Source organism: Chiloscyllium punctatum, chromosome 20, assembly GCF_047496795.1.
Source record: "Chiloscyllium punctatum isolate Juve2018m chromosome 20, sChiPun1.3, whole genome shotgun sequence".
Lineage (NCBI taxonomy): Eukaryota > Metazoa > Chordata > Chondrichthyes > Orectolobiformes > Hemiscylliidae > Chiloscyllium > Chiloscyllium punctatum.
In genome coordinates, this window is record NC_092758.1 from 81,930,832 (window position 1) to 81,949,577 (window position 18,746).

Here is an 18,746-nt window from a genome sequence, read left to right on the forward strand (position 1 = left end):
CTCCTCCCTAGCTGCCCAGAGAATCCTGAGATAAACCCCTTTCGGCCCAGCGACTTATCTATTTTCACATTTTCCAGAATTGCTAACGCCTCTTCCTTATGAACCTCAATCCCAACTAGTCGAATAGCCTGTATTTCAATATTCTCCTTGACAACATTGTCTTTCTCCTGTGTGAACACTGACGAAAAATATTCATTTACCACCTCTTGTATATCTTTGGACTCCACGCACAACTTCCCACGGCTGTCCTTGACAGACCCTAATTTTACTCTTGTCATTTGTTTATTCCTGACATACCTATAGAAAGCTTTAGAGTTTTCCTTGATCCGACCTGCCAAAGACTTCTCATATTCCTCCTGGCTCTTTTTAGCTCTCTCTTTAGGTCCATCCTGGCAAACTTGTATCCCTCAAGTGCCCTAACTGAGCCTTCATGCCTCACCTTTACATAAGGTGACAAGGGCTTCAAGTTCTTTACTAAACCATGGTTACCTCGCTCAACAATTTCCTCTCTGCCTAACAGATACATACTTATCAAGGACATGCAGTAGCTGTTCCTTGAACAAGTTCCACATTTCAATTGTACCCATACCCTGCAGTTTCCTTTCTCATTCCATGCATCCTAGATCTTGCCTAATTGGATCATAATTGCCTTTCCCCCAGCTAAAGAACTTGCCCTGCAGTATATACCTATCTCTTTCCATCAGTAAAGTAAACTTAACCAAATTGTGATAATTATCACCAAAGTGTTCACCTATCTCCAAATCTAACACTTGGCCTGGTTCATTACCCAGTACCAAATCCAATGTCGCCTCATCCCTTGTTGGCCTGTCTACATACTGTTTCAGAAAACCCTCCTGGACACATTGGACAAAAACTGACCCATCTAAGGTACTCAAAATATAGCATTTCCAGTCAATATTAGGAAAGTTAAAGGCCTCCATAACAACTACCCTGTTACTTTCACTCTTATCCAGAATCATCTCTGCTATCCTGCCCTCTATATCTCTGGAACTTTTCAGAGGCCTATAGAAAACTCCCAACAGGGTGACCTCTCCTTTCCTGTTTCTAATCTCATCCCATACCACCTCAGTCAACAAGTCCTCAAGAAACGTCCTTTCTGCCACTGTAATACTGTCCTTGACTAATAATGACACACCTCCCCCTCTTTTACTGTACTGACTGAAACATCAAAACACCGAAACCTGTCCCTGCTCTACCCATGTCTCCAAAATAGCCACAACATCGAAATCCCAGGTACCAACCCATGCTGCAAGTTCACCCACCGTATTCCAAATGCTCCTGGCATTGAAGTAGACACACTTCAAACCAACTTCCTGCCTCAGTACACTCCTACGACCTTGAAACCTTATTCATGATCTCACTACTCTCAACCTACTGTACACTGGAGCTACAATTGCGGTTCCCATCCCCCTGCTGGATTAGTTTAAATTCTCCCGAAGAGCGTTATCAAACCTCCCTCCCGCAGGATATTGGTACCCCTCTGTTTCAGGTGTGCACCATCCTGTTTTAGAGGTCACACCTACCCCAGAATGAACCCCAATTATCCAGGTATCTGAATCCCTCCCGCCTACACCATTCCTGTAGCAAAGTGTTCAACTGCTCTCTATCTCTCTATTCCTCGCCTAGCACGGGTAACAAACCAGAGATAATAACTCTGTTTGTTCTAGCTCAAAGCTTCCACCCTAGCTCCTTAATTTCTGCCTTACATCCCCATCACTTTTCTTACCTATGTTGTTAGTGCCTATGTGGGCCGGTCATGGACCAGAGCAGATCCCCTCCAAACATTTTAAGAAGGTAGACTAGACCCTAACATTTTCTTATTTTAAAAGACAGATGTGAAGTGCTGTGTTTCAGATACAATGCAACTGGTCAAACTACTCAATCTTAAGCAAAACACAATTTAGTTAAACTCTATGGTTAAAATATACACAAAAGAAAGAGGGATTTAGACTAGCTTGACTATTGGAAAACCTACCCAAATAGTAGATACAGTATCTATCACTAATTAACTGTTCAAATATAGTAACATCCCTTAAACACACCTCTTGTCAAAAAGGCAAATTCAGGCACAGATTCTCACATGAAGTTCTCCAATTCAGGAGGAAGCAGGATCAAGAGAAAATTCAGAGAGTGTAGCAGCCAGGAAACATTCACTGAAGCTTCCAGCTCTTGAGACCCCAGTGGCTTCCGCTTAAAACTAAACCCACACCCCCACCCCCCCCACACAAAAAAATGAGAAAGCCTGGTCTGTGAAGGTTGGCCAGGCTTCTTCCATTGTTCCAACTTTAAAAAAGAACCCTAAGGCCTTACAAATTGTTTGCATTCTCAGAGATAGCTCAGCACCTCTGCCTTACAACCTCTCTTCAAAAAAAAACCAGGACAAAGTAACCTCTTAAAGTGACAGCAGTTGCAATCGATGTAGTAAATGAACCACTACAGTGCTGTTAGACTGGAATTCTAATGATGTGTTCCCATTAATCTGTGTGAAGCCTAACGGTCATTTCCTGTCGCTAAATAATCCTTTTGTTCTCACAGATATGCTTTGAAGGACAGTGTCAGAATGCTTCGTTCCTGGAGGCGGATGAATGTATCGCAAAATGCCACAACCATGGGGTAGCAACCTAATTTCTCTCAGTCTTTGCTGTCACATGTAACATTGCATAATGGAAACAGGCACCTTAGCCGGACCTGCTCGTGTGAGCAAATTCAAAAGCAGAGATTACTGGAAAAGCTCAACAGGTCTGGCAGCATCTGTGAAGAGAAATCAGAGTTAATGTTTTGGATTGAGTGACCCTTCCTCAGAACTGGCGGTAGCTAGGAAAATGTCGGTTTATGTACAGAAGGGTGGAGGGAAGGATTAAGGAGTGAACTGAAGGTGGGGATTTAGCCCAAAGAGAGAAAAGAAATGCACGGTGACTCAGTGGTTAGCACTGCTGCCTCACAGCGCCAGGGACTTGGGTTCAATTCCAGCCTCGGGCGACTGTCTGTGTGGAGTTTGCATATTGCCCATGTGGGTTTCCTCCCACAGTCCAGTGATGTGTGGGTTAAGCGAACTGGCCATGCTAAATTGACTATAATGTTCAGGGATGTGTAGGTTAAGTGCAGTAGCTAGGGGAATGGGTCTGGGTGGGATACTCTTTGGAGGATTGGGGTGGAAGTTTTGGGCCAATTGGCCTGTTTCCACACTGCAGAGATTCTCTGATTCTCACAGTTGGATAGACAAAAGAATTGATAACAATCTGGCTAGGAGGTAGCTGTTAATGGAGACTGTTAGTGGCTAACAATAGGTAGAAGCTTTGTGGTAACACACTCCCAGCCAGATCATGATCCACTCCTTTGTCTGTCCAACTGTTCTTCTTCAGCCAGAGAGTGGTGAACCTGTCGAATTCACTGCCACAGAAGGCTGCGCAGGCCAGATCATTGAGTATATTTAAGACAGAGTTGGATAGGTTCTTGATTGTCAAGAGGATCAAGGGTTATGGGGAGAAGGCAGGAGAATGGGGTTGAGAAACTTATCAGCCATGATTGAATGGCAGAGCAGACTCAATGGGCTGATAGGCCTAATTTCTGCTCCAATAGTTTTATGGTCTCTTTGGGTTCTATCCCCACCTATCGTTTACTTCTTATCCCCCTCCCCCCACCCTATCTTCTGAATATAAACTGACATTTTCCCAGCCACCATCAGTTCTGAGGAAGGGTCACCGGACCCAAGATGTTAGGTCTGATTTCTCTCCACAGATGGTACCTGACCCGCTGAGTTTTTCCAGCAACTTCTGTTTTTGTTTCTGATTTACAGCACCCGCAGTTCTTTCTGTTTTTATTTAGCGTATGAGCAAATTGTTTGAATTGTATTTGCCCTCCCTGATGTCATATGCATTTGTCCTATTTTGCTTCATATGCCTATCCAACCTAACATCAAATGTTGACTTTAATAAATCCACGGCATTACATTTGGACTGTCAGTGCAGATCAAACTCAACAAGAGTCAAGTAAGAGAAAGTGAGGACTGCAGATGCTGGAGATCAGATTCAAGAGTTTGGTGCTGGAAAAGCACAGCAGGTCAGGCAGCATCTGAGGAGCAGGAAAATCGATATTTCGGGCATAAGCCCTTCATCAGGAATGAGCCTGATGACTGGGCTTCATTCCTGATGAACGGCTTATGCCCAAAATGTCGATTCTCCTGCTTCTTGAATGCTGTGTGACCTGCTGTGCTTTTCCAGCACCACACTTAAGAGTCAAGTAACAGCTTGCAGAAAGCAGAGAAGGGAAGAGAGTGGCAATGAACCCCAAACAGGAATGAGCAGCCAAGTAGTGAGGTGAATAAAGGCAAGGCCTACGAATTAGGTTTTTGAAGAGAAGGTCTAACAGATTAATAAGGTGGAGATGTTTAGAAAGAGTGTGGGTCCACTTGGCTTGATGGAGGAGATGATCAAGCTTTGGAACACAGGAACTCAGTCACAGAAGAGCATTGGGTTGGGATGTAGAGCATTGAGGAATTAGAGAGCCAAGCTGGCAAGGGAATTGCAAGCCAGCTCAAGATCTTTGAAAGAGCACAAGGTTGCACATTTTGGCCGATGAAGCGATTTTGACCAAGGAATCACATATAAGGTATTGGGTTTGTTGACTGTCTTTTCTTATTGGCCCAGGTTTGTAACAACAAGCATAACTGTCACTGTGAGGCGGGCTGGGCACCTCCGTTCTGTAACAAGCCTGGATATGGAGGCAGCGTGGACGGTGGAGTTGGAGCGCCAGACTGTAAGTGGGCAATGATTGCTGTCTGTCACTGTGCTGCATTCCACTGCATTCAGTCCTGGGCACTATGCTACAGGAAGACATGCAGACCTTGGAATCAGCAAAGCTGATTAACAAGAATGATATCATTGCTGAAAGCTTTGAAATACTTGAGGTAGGAGCAGGAGTAGGCCTTTAGCGTTCTATGTTGCTCCATTATTCAGTAAGATCATGGTTGATCTGATTACGATCTTAACTCTACTTTCCTGTCTGTGCACCCCACAAATAACTCTCATATGAAAACAAAATACTGTGCGTGCTAGCAATCTAAAATGGAAACAGAGAATGCTCGAGAAACCCAGCAGGTCTGGCAGCATCTGCAGACAAAGAAACAGAATTAATGTTTCAATGACTGTACATTGACTTCCCTATAGGTGAGAAAACTATTCAAGTCAGCTCTGAATGTATTTCATGACAAAGGCTCCACTGCTGTCACAGGTAGAGAATTCTGAATTCTTAACAACCTGCAGAAACAGGCAATTGCTCCTCACCTCTGCATTTATTAGGAAACTGCTTAATTTGAAACTGGCCCCTTCGATCTAGATTTCCCTTATAAGGGAAAATATCCTCGTTCAATCTTGCCTGGTCAAGCCTCCTCAAAAAGTGCTTCAATGAGTCCTTTTCTCAAAGGAATCAATCCAGTGAACCTTCACTGAAAGTCCAAACATGTGTATCCCTCTTTAAATAAGGAGACCAAAAAAGTGTACTGTGCCAAAAGTTTTCTTAAAGATTACCTACGGTATGGAAACAGGCCCTTCAGCCCAACATGTCCACACCAACCCTCCAAAGAGGTTCTAACATACCAAACACTATAGGCAATTTCGCATGGCCAATTCACCTGGCCTGCAAATCTTTAGATTGTGGGAGGAAACCCACACAGGTACAGGGAAAACATACAAACTCCACCCAGACAGTAACCCAAGGCAGGGATTGAACCTGAGTCCCTGACATTATGAGGTAGCAGTGCTAACCACTGAGCCACCGTGCCACCCCAAATTATGAGGAAAGGTTGCATAGACTGGTAATATAACCCCTTCAGTACAGAAAATTAAGGATCTGAAGATATTTTATTGAAATATGTAAGAAATTGAGGAGGGTCTTGTGTGCAGTGTATTATGGATTAGGCCAGATCCCATCAAGAAGATCACTCAGACCCTAAATTTTCTAGTTGTTTTAAGCAGGTGTAAAGTGGATATTCCAGGAGTGATGCATCTGGCCAAACTACTCAGTTTTAAACAAAACACGATTTATTCACAAACCACTGAATGAAACACGAGCAAAAGAGAACCAAAGTTAGAATAACTTAACCTATCTGAAAATCCAGTCAACTCTATCACATCTTAACGATGCTGTTCCAAATACAGGGGAACCTCAATTATCCGAACAAGATGGGCGGGCACTATTTCCTTCGGATAATTGATTATTCAGTTTATCAATTAAATGCCTTTCCTCTGGGGCTCAGAGTTTTTAAAGTCTGCTCCTGATTCAGGACACTGCAGCAACAAACAGCACACGGGACCCCACCCCTCCCACCCTTGTCCAACACCGCTTCCCCCCCGCCTGCTCCCAACCCTGTCCAACACTGGCCCGTCCCCCAAAACCCTTCCAACACTGCCTCCCGCCCCCAACCGCCCATTACCTCCCCCCGCCCCAAACATAATCCCATCACCTCCCCCCAGCCCAAACACCGTCCATCACGTCCCCCCGCCCCCCAACCATCCAACACTGTCCCCTATTCTCCCAAATCCCGTCCAACACTGCCTCTTGCCCCCAACTGTCCATCACCTCGCCCCCCCCTGCCAACAACACAGTCCATCACCTCCCCCCGCACCCCAACCTCGTCCAACACCGCCCACCCCCCCACCCTGTCCAACACCTCCCCCGCCTCCAACCTCGTTCAACAACCCCCCCACCCCCGGCCTGGCCCAATGCTACACATCCCCCCATCCCCATCCAGCACAGCCCCTGGCCCCTCTCTGGGGCAGTCAGACTGGACAACAACAAGACTGCTGCTGCTGCCTTTGTGGGATAAGTCTCCAAATAGCGCGCACACGCGCACAACCTTCACGCACAACCTTTTTCTGCAACATTTTGACAGGTTCCACTTCTGCCTGTACACGACAGTGTTGGTCAGATTATCTGGAAAGGAGGGTGGTTTAAGGGTACACCCCTCTGTAGAACACCAAGGAAAGTGTGGGAAGAGAGAGAGGGCGGGAGGTCAGTCATTTGGAGACAGTGCCTGTTTAATCACTGTAAACAAACGACGCGATCACTGCTGGAAACACGTCCTTGATGTAATGTTTCTATCGGGACCTCGAGATCTCCTTCGGATAATCCAATTTTCGGATAATTGGTATTTGGATAATCGAGGTTCCTCTGTATTTGCAACATCCCCAAGAACACTCCCTTGGCAAAAAAAAGGTAAAATCAAACCCAGGTTCTGACAGGAGAGAGGTCAGAGAGAGTGACGATGAGCGTGGAGCTGCTTCTTTGGGTCCCCAGCTAAAACTTGACTAGCAGCTGCTAACAAAACAGCCAGACTGCTAAAACCAAACCAGACCCTGAAATGGGAGAACTGGCCACTCCTCTTTCATTGTACAAGTGTTTTAAAACAATGCTTTAAAACTTTTTCAAGTAGATAGTTCCAGACATATCAGTACCTCTGCCTTTATGGCCCCTCCGAAAAAAAACATGGACAGCATAAAATTGTTAAAGGAGCAGCATCGTCACAAGTGTTAATGTCACTACCTCTGGGGCAGAAGGGCAGAGGTAAAATTTCACCTGTTGTGGAGATGTTTCAAACACGTCTGGACAATTTCTTGAGGAGTCTTAGCAGGATGGATGCTAAAAGGATGTAGTAGCGACTATAAGTAGACGGCACAGTTTAAAATGAAACAGTCTCCCATTTAAGATGGAGGTGTGAAGAGTTTGTTTTCTTGCTGAAGGTTGTTTTGTGGAACTTCCCTGACCAAAAAAAGGTATTAGAAGCATAATTGAATATTTTATGGCAGATGTAGATAGACTTTTGACTAACAACAGAAGAGTCCAAAAATATCGAGGGTGACCTGGTTAAGGCTAGAATTCGTTCAGCCATTGTATTACCAAAAGGCGGAGTAGATGTGAGGGACCAAATATTCAAACCCTGTTCCTAATTTTTATGTTCTTAAAAGATAGATAAAGAGAAATGATTTTCTCTGGTGAGGGGCAGGCCAGTAATATCAAGAAAGATCTCTTCACACCAGGAAACTTCATCACTTGAAAAAGGTTTTGAAGATCAATTAAAAATTTCATCATTGGGATTGATAAATTTTTGTTTGGCTAACTTATTCAGTTTACAGAACCAAGATCGGTAGATAGGGTTAAATTATGGATTGGCCTGCATTTAATTGAAGAAGTTCCAAAGTGCGGTCTGGCTAATGGTGTTCCTGTAAAATGATCAATGCCAAAATCTAGATTGTATCTTCTGTCCAAGACAGCAAAAAAAAACAACAGATGTTTGGGCATTTTGTCTTTTTGTTTTAACTATTGAGTGCTTCCATGACTCACTTGGTAGCCTTCTCAATTCTGGCTGTCAAAGTTCTCAGTTCAAGACAGCTCTGTGGCATGAGCATAAAAATCTAAATTGACCTTCCTCTGCAATATTGAGGGGGCATCGCACTGTCAGAAATGCCACCTTTTGGATGAAATGTTAAATTGACTGCCTGTCCTCCTGTTCAGATGGAGGAACAGTTCCAGTGGCAATATTACTATTGACTAACCCATCCAGGATAACTCCCCTTCTTAAGTTAGTGCCCTGAGATAGTTTACCTCTACCCGAGAGGGCAGGCACTTGCTACACTCTAATTTGTGGTGGTCTGTTCTCGAATTTAAGAAGCTTTAGCCTCTGTGTTAAAGAACTTTGGGTTCAGATTCCACTCCAGACACACAAGAGCCCATCATTGAAACTGATAGAATAGAAACTGGAATAACTTACTCAAAGTTAACGATTGGATCCTCTGGTCAAGTTCAAGTCCAGACCCCTGCTGAGATCGCCAGTCAGATCTTGACCAAGAATTGGATTTTAAGTTTAAACCTGCGAAGGTGGTAAAAGCACCTTTGCTGATGTGGTGCAAGAGACAGGTGGCCAGCTGCTCAAGTTGGGAATCGAGTTGCACTGGTATTAAAAATTCCTGATAGAGGGCTTATACCTGAACCGTCGACTCTCCTGCTCCTTGGATGCTGCCTGACCTGCTGTGCTTTTCCAGCACTACCCTTTTTGACTCTGACTCTCCAGCATCTGCAGTCCTCACTTTCTCCCAGTCATTATGCTGTAAAAGTAGCATCCGAATAGTCAGCGACTCACAGTGCTCCGTGGAGTTGCTGGTAGCCAGGCATTAAGGTGGAGTTCCCCTCCCTGGAACAAGCACAATACTTGGTGAAGACACAAGGGGAGCAATTGGACAAGTTTGTCCCCTCCTCGCCACCTCACTTCAGTTCTGGATGATTATTTGTTGGCCACTTCACCATCACCAGTTAATGCCGTCAAGTGGTCAATAAATGACCAGATCATCCACCTTCCCAGTTACGAGTGTGAGAAAGGTGGCTACCTGCCTGCTGGAGGGGGCAGAGAGGCTGCAGCAGGCGAATCTATTTGCCCCATAGTCGGGCACTTAGGAGTATGGATAGGGAGTAGGAGGATAGCTTCTGGAAAGTCCCTTTCTGCTTTCTCCTCTGAACCCTCCCTGACCTTCCTTTCATTGTGATCCCCAGCCCCTAATAGGAAAATAAACAAATTACTTATCATCTCAGCAAGGAGGGAGGTTTAGGCCTCTGACTAGCCGGCAACCTCTGGCAACCCACAAGGATGATGTGGAGGCCTGTGACAGGCTGAGAAACGCACCTACATGCACCTATCAACTCTTAAACTAATCATATGGCATGTGACTGAAGAGGTGTCCCAAGGGCAGTGCTTTCATTACCACTTAATGCACATCCCACTCCGCCCTCACATTTACTACCAAAAAAAAGATAAGTTCTGCCCTAAGGTTCAAATAACGAACATCAATTTGAGGTGTTTGGAAATGGATAATGTTTTCATTTTGGGAGCCCTCAGTCAGTGTCAACACTGCCGGCTTGTTACAACATGGAATTGCTGCAGGCTTCTGAAGTGGTGACAGAGGAGGTGATGGCTTAGTGGTATTGTTGCTAAGCCATTAATTCAAAGACCCAGCTAAAGTTCTGCCGACATGGGTTCAAATCCTGCCATGGTAGATGGTGGAATTTGAATTCAATAAAAATCTGGAATTAAGAGTTTAATGATGACTGTAAAACTGTTGTCAATTGTTGGGGAAAACCCCTCTAGGTCATTAATGTCCTTTAGGGAAGGAACTTGTCCTCACCTGGTCTGGCCTACATGTGACTCCAGAACCATAGCAACATGGTTGACTCTTAACTGCCTTCTGGTTAACTGGAAATGGGCATAAAATGCTGGCCTAGCCAGTGAATCCCACACTCTGATTGAATTAGAAAAAGCATGTTTCATTTAATGACTTCAGGATAACCCCAAAGTACTCTCTGACCAATCAGCTATCCATGATGTGCAAGCACTATTGTATTGTTGGGAACATGCAGCAGCTAATTTGCACACAGTAAGATCCAACAAACAAGGAGTGATAATGGTTGATTAAGCTGCTGTTGGTTGAGTTGAAAGTATTGGTCATGGCTTTAAGGAGAATTCTCCTTGTTTTCTTTTACACCTACCCAAGAGGACAGTATACTGTCCCAACTGAAAGTTGAGACCTCCAATGATCTCGCACCCCCTCAGTATTAGACTGGAACACCAGCCTGGATAATGAGCTGAAGTGACTGGAGTGGATGACATTCTGACCAAGAGGTGAGATGGCTGCAATGCAGCTGATATTCCTCAGACCTCTCATCCAGGAGAAACTCTCTGCTTTGCACATGAACCAATTCCCAGAGGCATGCAGAGAAAATGACAAACAGTGAGGTGCCTATCTCTCCTAGTTCAGATTAATTTATTTTGTTTAACAGTTGAATGAAAATATGACAACGTGGATGCAGAATCTTTAAATCTTTGTAAGGCAGAGGTAGATAGAGTTTTGATTACCAAAGGGATGAACGATTATCGGGGATGTGCAAAGTAATAAAGTTAAGGCTAAAATCAGATCAGCCATGGTCTTTTCGAATGGTGGAGCAGGTTTCAAGCGCCAAGTGGTCCACTCCTGTTCCTCGTTCATATGTTCAAGGCAGCAGCAGATTATGTTTATTCCAACATGATATTTATATTTCAGAAATATGAATGCGAGTAAATTAAAAGTGAGTCTCACATGAACTAAAAACAGAGAGTGCTGGAGAAAGACGTCAGTCTAGCTTAAGCGAGTTAATATTTTTGAATTCAGTGACCCTTTCTCAGAATGGTTCTGGACTCAAAACATTGACTTTGCTTTTCACTCAACAGATGCCGCCAGACCTGCTGCATTTCTCCAGCATACTCTGCTTTTGGTTCAGATTTCCAGAATCCAGAAGCTTTGTGTTTATTCATATGAACCAATATTTTTTTGCAGACAACAGCCTGATTGTGGTGGGAATTGTGGTGCCAATTGTATTGTTGCTGTGTGGCATTGCAGTAACTCTGCATTACTGCTATCGACGAAGAAACAACATCTCTCCGAAGGACATCAAGAACTTAGGGCCTGATGACAAACATTTCTGGTAATTTGACCTTTGTGTCTAACTTATCTCACATTTTCAGAGGGAATCTCTGTCACCTCCATTATTCTTTTATGTGACGCTAATTTTACTCATGAACTGATTCCAGCTGTTCTCCTATGAGCAAGAAGGTCCAGGCTACAATTTCCTTTAAGAAAATTGGGGATCCTCAGGGAGCCAGTCTGTATCTTCTCATCACTCGATTGTTCTGCTGGGTCAGAGATTCCAAATGGCATCTGTCCTTTTGTAAATAACTTGCTAACCATAGATAGCCATCATAAACATAGATACTGAGGGAATATTCAGCTTTTGTTCCTCCTTTACCTCAGAGTATTTGGAATTATTTGAAGTTGACCTCAGTGACCCAGGTCACAAACTCTATAAGAAACCTTTGGGTGACTAATATCCTAGGAGGTTAAACCATATTGCTACCATGAGGTGTCAAGAGGGGAGTCCAGAAATCTGTCCACCAAAAATTGAACTGGGCTATTCTGGCACCTCCTAGTGATCACTGCGGGAGTGGCAACTGAAGTGTGGGTCCCCTGACTTCCTTACCTTTGCAAATACGTATGGAGGAGTGGACCAAGCAAATCGAAAGACAATGAGAGTGAGCAACGCTCACCATAGGAAATGGAAAGATTTCATACCAAACTTTCCTGAGATTTTATTTGCATTTATTTTTTCAGAATGATTAGGGATTGGAAACAAAATATGATGTCATAAAGCTGCTGAAGGTTAAGGCAGTTTTTCTCAATGACATGAAGAGATGTCCAATGCTATAAGCTGCTGAATTGGGTTGTGATATGTAAAGACTACAGCATTGTCTCTCAGATGCTCCTATCCATCCTCTCTTTTAAAGAGATTTTTCACAGTTATCCCAAGTTTTGATATCACTCCATCAGTCTACAATTTTTTTACAATCCTCCATCTTCCATATAGTGTATCAGCCTAATACAGAGGTTGATCCCAGATTATGTAGCGATACCGCACCATTCTAACTTGGAGTGATGAGGTTATAATGCATTGTTCATAGCATTGCATTATATATGTTCTAATTGTCAAGAACCCCTTGATACTTTTGCAAAGGCAAAATACTTCAAATGCTGAGAACCTGAAATTGGAGCAGAAATTGCTGGAGAAACTCAGCAGGTCTGGCAGCATCTGTGGAGAGACAAACAGAGTTAATATTTCAAGTCTGACCCAACTCGTTCGGAATAAGAGTCAAGTTTGACTCAAACTGTTTCTGTTTCCACAGAAGCTGCCAGATCTGCTGATTGTTTCCAACACTTTTGCCTTTTATTCCTTCATGCTGTGACGTTGTTGTCGGGTCTAAAGCAGAAAGATTGGCTCTCAATATTATGATTGCACACCCACACACACAAATGCATGCACATTCTGACAAAAAACCCTGTCAAAAAACGGACAAAAGTATACATACATGAGTGCACACGCAACACACAAATACAATACAAATGGAGAGGCTTGAAGCTATGAGGCTGAGGCTATGTTCTTAAGTTCCCTCATACTGCCACAAAACCTTCACACAAACATTAATACTCAGGCTTTTATTAAGCATGTGTACTCGCACATACACATGTCTACACACACCTGCACACACAAACACATGCATACACGTGTGCACACACAAGCACGCACACACCCATAAATACACACATGCGCGAGCATGCGCGCACACACACACAAAGACAAACACATACACATTGAATCACAGAACTGTAACAACACAAAATCAAGCCATTCAGCCCACCATGTTTGCACTACAATCGTGACTTAGTGCCATGCTCCCGTCCTTTCTCCAAAACCCTGCTTATTATTTCTGTTTAGGTAGTCATCTAATGCACTCTTGAGTACCTCTGGCCGGTCACCTATCCCTAGACATGTGCCCTACAGCCGTTTCTGTGATATCCATGACCCTAATACCAGGAAGGCAGCACATCATCCTGAAGTCACTCTGTGATTGCGGAAACATCCGTTTGTTCTTCACTCTTCCTTCTCCCCTGTGGTGCGATGAGCCTGGAGTTTGCTATTCTTCTCTGAGAAGCCATCGCCTGCACCTTTATCTAGAAAGGAGGAATGAAAGTTGAGCAGGACATCACTGGGGGATGACCTGCCTGGTTCTCTTGTACTCTCTGCTGGTCCCCATTGCCAACTCCCTGCATACCCCTAACTTGTGGTGTGACCATCTCTATCCATGTAGCTGTCAAGCTTTGCTGTTGCACCACACTGATTCCAGCAGCTACTTAAGATATGAAACCCAGAGCTCAGCTTTCTGCAGCCACCAACGCTTATTGTACGTGTTCATCTCGGGTGCATGAAGTGTTCATTATTCCGTATTCCTCATGGCTGAGCTGCCCTGACATAACTTAAGCTTACTTTTGTAGTATTAACTAGAAACTGAACATTCGAGGTAAGACTGTACATACAGGCACAGAATCTTCTAATGAACATTAATACGTCCAGGCTGAAAAGCATGTGTGCACACACATATCAAAGCACATAAACATACATGCATGCACATATGCACATGCAAGCAATCTGCAAGTACAGATGCAAACAATCACATGACTCTTAAACAAGGAAGAAGAAAGATCAGGTCTGACATAACTGCACACTGACACACTCTCTAGCAGACATCATTGTGCCCATATCCCTGTAGATACAGATCATTCTGCTGTAACGTGAGTTTCGTCAACACAAATTGGCTATAACACGATTGACGAAGTATGGCCATTGTTTGCATAACACACACTTTCAACTGAATGGATATGGCGATTTTCTATCAGTGACCTTGTACAGCATGATTTTCTATAGCAGTTTTCCACAGCACAATTTTCGATAGTGCAAGGTTACAGAGGAACACAACTGTTGTGTTATAGAACAATCTGTACGCAAGAACACTCTTGAATATATTCATCAAGTTCCCAACCTAAAGAAATTTGTTTGTTTGCACTTTAACGGAATCGATGTTTGAAATTTTACAATGTGTTATTTAAGCAGAGTATGAGCTATCCTGTTTCTTTTCGCAGTGATAATAACGTGGACCAGAAAATTAAAAATGGCCACTCAAACCCAACCTTCCAAATCAGAAACAAAGATACAAAGGTAAGCTTAAGAGAAAATGGTACTAATTCAGGGGAAAGGAATACCAGTGGAAGAGTTAACTCCATAAATAGCTCACTGGGTATTTGATAGATGATATATTGGACTGACGAGACCTGAAGGCCCCTGATTCAATTTCTAGCTTGCAGTGAGACAACTGAACCAGTGCTTGGTTACACAGCACTTAATATCAGAATGATCAGTGAGGAAGCAGATCAGTAATCGTTATTTTTCAGAGTCATCATGGCTGAATATCAATCAGACTTGGAAGATGATCAGTCAACAGGGATATCTTAGAATGTAGTCTTAGTGTATTGCAGTACAGAGACTAGTCAAGTGAACCATGTATTCACTATCTAATTCCTGCCTATGCCCTTTTGCATTCAATGCCTTGTTCAAGATAACAATCCTCTTCCTTTTTAAAATAAGTACAAGTCAACAATAATTCCTCATTCTTCCAATCCATTGGCGCAAAGAAACTTTTTTCCAAACTTCGCTATCTTTTTCTGAACTTGTGCCACCCTGTAACTATTTAACCAACCATTGAAACTCTCTATTGCAACTCAACCTGCCACAATCCTCTGAAAATCTGATTAACTTAACCCTCTCAGAGCCAGTGCGTTTTTTAAAAGTCTCAACTTTAATTCCAAAACCTCCTTCCTCCTAACTTTCTAATGAATCTAGGTTTCTGTTATGTATTATGGACCAGGCCAGACCCCCTTAAGAAGGTAGCCTAGAATCTAACTTTTCATTATGTTAAAGGTAGATGTGAAGTGGATATTCCAGGTGTGATGCAGCTGGTCTAGCCACTCGGCTTTAAGCAAAACAGAATTTATTCAAAAACTACATTTGAAACATGAGCAAAAGAAAGCAGAATTTAGAAGAACTTAACTATTTGATAACTCGCCCGACTAAATACAGCAACTTAACTAATTAACTGTTCCAATCGAGTAACATTCTATAAACACACGTCTTGGCAAAAAGGTAAATTCAAACAGAGATTCTTACAGGCAGGAGGGAACAATAACCAGAGGGAGATCTCAGGGAAAGGTCAGTTAGGAATCATTTACTGAAGCTTGCAACCCTTCTGGTACTCACTCATCTTGTGACTGTTACAGCTAAAAAACACACAGGAAAACCTGAACTGGGAAAAGGACGTCTCCCCTTCATTGTTAAACTGTTTAAAAAATAATCCATGTCCTTAGATCCCTCGGCACCCCTGGCTTTACAAACTCTCTTCAAAAAACCCAGGACACAAAAATCTTTTTAAAGTAACAGTGTTGTCATATAAGTCTAGTTTATAAACCCAAATTGATGCAATAAAGTCCAAATGTAGCTAACTGAGAACGTAAGAAACTTCAGGTACTGCTGCAAAAAACTAGCAAAGCGTTTCACCATGTACTCTACAGAACAGATGCAAGAATATCACCTTTCAAACAATTTGTACAGCATGAGAAAAGGGAAGAGACTGGTTAACCAGGTTGACTCTTTCTAGTCAAGGTGTTGCTATGGAGATGAACCAGGAAACTTTTGTTCTCCACCCCCCACCCCTCCCCGCTTAACTTGAATGTGCCTTCTCCCTTTTGTATTCTACATCTATAACTACAAAACAAACAATTCAGTTTTTAAAATGTAAAATAAAGAACTGCTGATGATGGAAATATGAAACAAAGACAAAAATTGCTGGAGAAACTCGACAGGTCTGGTGGCATCTATGCAGAGAAAGTAAAGTTAACTTTTTGGGTCCAAGACAGTTTTATTTTGTTGCATTTTTAATAGCCTTTCCTACTCACACATCAAAGCCTCTTATGTTTCTATTCCTTTCACAATGTTACCCTTCAAGATGCAATTCCTTTTCTCTATTCATATAAAAATATAAAATATAAATAAATGTATAAAACATTACAACATAGCTGCCCCCAAACTGCCAGTTTGTGTTTATGCTCCTTTAGTGTTTTTAACATCACAAAAAGATGTTAGTAGTTTGATTAGATTCCCTACAGTGTGGAAATAGGTCCTTCGGCCAACAAGTCCACTCCGAAGAGGAACCCACTTCACTCTGACTAATGCACCTAACAGTATGGGCAATTTAGCATGGCCAATTCACCTAACTTGCACATCTTTGGACTGTGGGAGGAAATTCACGCAGACACAGGGAGAATGTACAAACTCCACACAAACAGTCTCCTGAGGCTGCTACCCTGGTGTTGTGAGGCAGCAGTGCTAACCACTGCACCACCGTGCCACCCCAATTTTTGACATCAGTCCTTTTATCTGCAAGATCATACATGTTTATGAAAGCAGCAAAATGTAAACTCTGATGAACATCCCATCATTGCTACTTTTTGCTTTCTAAGCAGTGGTCAGTTCAATCGTCCTCCTTGTCTCTGTCCTAATTGTTTCCTATCCCATTCTTTTCAAAGTCCACTTAAACCACATTTTTCACACTTGCCTTCATTGCTCAGACCATTGAGTATAGGAGTTGGGATTGTACAGAACATTACTGAGACTACTTTTGGAGAACTGTGTACTGTTCTGGTCACCCTGCCATAGGAAGAATACTATTAAATTGGAGACAGCGCAGAAAAGATTTACGAGAATGTTACCAGCATTGGAGAGTTTGAATTATAAGGAGAGGCTGAATATGCTGGGATTTCTTTTCACTGGCGAGTAGGAGGCTGAGGGGTAACCTTATAAAGTTTTATAAAATCATGAGGGACATAGATACAGTGGATATTGTTCCCTCCTGCCTGTAAGAATCTCTGTTTGAATTTACCTTTTTGCCAAGACATGTGTGTTTATAGGATGTTACTCGATCAGAACAGTTAATTAGTTTTGCTGTATTTATTCAGGCGAGTTATCAAATAGGTAAGTTCTTCTAAATTCTGCTTTCTTTTGTTCATGTTTCAAATGTAGTGTTTAAATAAATTCTGTTTTGCTTAAAGCTGAGTGGCTTGACCAGCTGCATCACACCTGGAATATCCACTTCACATCTACCTTTAACATAATGAAAAGTTAGAGTCTAGGCTACCTTCTTAAGGGGGTCTGACCTGGTCCATAATACCTTTTTCCCAGGGTAGAGGAATTCAAAACCAGAGAGCTTATCTTTTAAGGTAAGAGGCAAAAGGTGTAAATGGGACCCGAGGGGCACTCTTTTCACAGAGGGTGGTTCATATTTGGAATGAACTGCCAGAGGAAGTGGTAAATGCCGGTATAGTTACAACATTTAAAAAACATTTTGACAAGTACATGAACAAGAAAATTTTAGAGGGATATGGATCAAATGCAGGCAAATAGGACTAGTTTCGTTTGGGAAACTTGGTTGGCATGGACGAATTGGACGGAATGATCTTTTTCTGTGCTGTATGACTCTATAACTCTATGATTCCATTTGTATAATTCTATAAGAGATATATACAACTGACTAAACTCAACCTGCCTTTGAAAATCTTTGCCAACTGCCCCAATTATTTCCCATTTTCTCCAGGAGTGACATGCTTTAATCCTAAATTATAGACTCAAGTAATTAGATGCAGCTAAACCTAATTGGCCCATAAATTCCTGGCATTTCCTCTATTGTTAAGAGGCTAGTTAAATTAATCACTTTCCAGTCCACTGCCAAAATTAATTTCCACATTAAGCTCACAAAATAGCCAGAGCATCTACAATTTCCTTCTGCTAACTTCCCTCTAGATCTTTAAAGCTAAGATGTGGAGGTGTGAAAGCTGGTACTTCCAAATAAACCTGCTGGACTATAACCTGATGTTGTGTGATTTTTTAACTTTAAAGCTAATTCCACTGGCTCTCTGTCACCTTACATTTGAACCACATTTTAGGGCCATCACTTTTTTTTTAATAGATATTTTTATTGAAAATTTAACACGCTTTTACAAGCTTACAAATAAAAAAAACCCAAGTATAAACATTGATATACAACTAAATCTTAAATAAATAATAGCCAAACTCTGCCAAACAAAAGGAGAGATACCGAAAAGAAAAAAAAGACAAAACACAACTAACTACTAATCTAACCTACTAACCAGAGTGTATGATTAAATCTCTTACATTACTCAAGAAAAGAAAAAAACGATGGATAACACAGAAAT

The 18,746-nt window shown here is 42.4% G+C and overlaps 1 protein-coding gene across 3 annotated transcripts in view; it reads left to right on the top strand.

The window, feature by feature from the left end:
• Positions 1-18,746, top strand: part of adam19b (ADAM metallopeptidase domain 19b) — a 173,958-nt gene that overhangs the window by 129,490 nt on the left and 25,722 nt on the right. For all 3 annotated transcript variants that reach the window (XM_072591126.1, XM_072591127.1, XM_072591129.1), the window contains 4 exons: positions 2,557-2,634; positions 4,668-4,776; positions 11,376-11,523; positions 14,568-14,643. In XM_072591126.1, the coding sequence (XP_072447227.1) occupies positions 2,557-2,634; positions 4,668-4,776; positions 11,376-11,523; positions 14,568-14,643 (411 nt within the window). The remainder of the gene's footprint in view (positions 1-2,556; positions 2,635-4,667; positions 4,777-11,375; positions 11,524-14,567; positions 14,644-18,746) is intronic.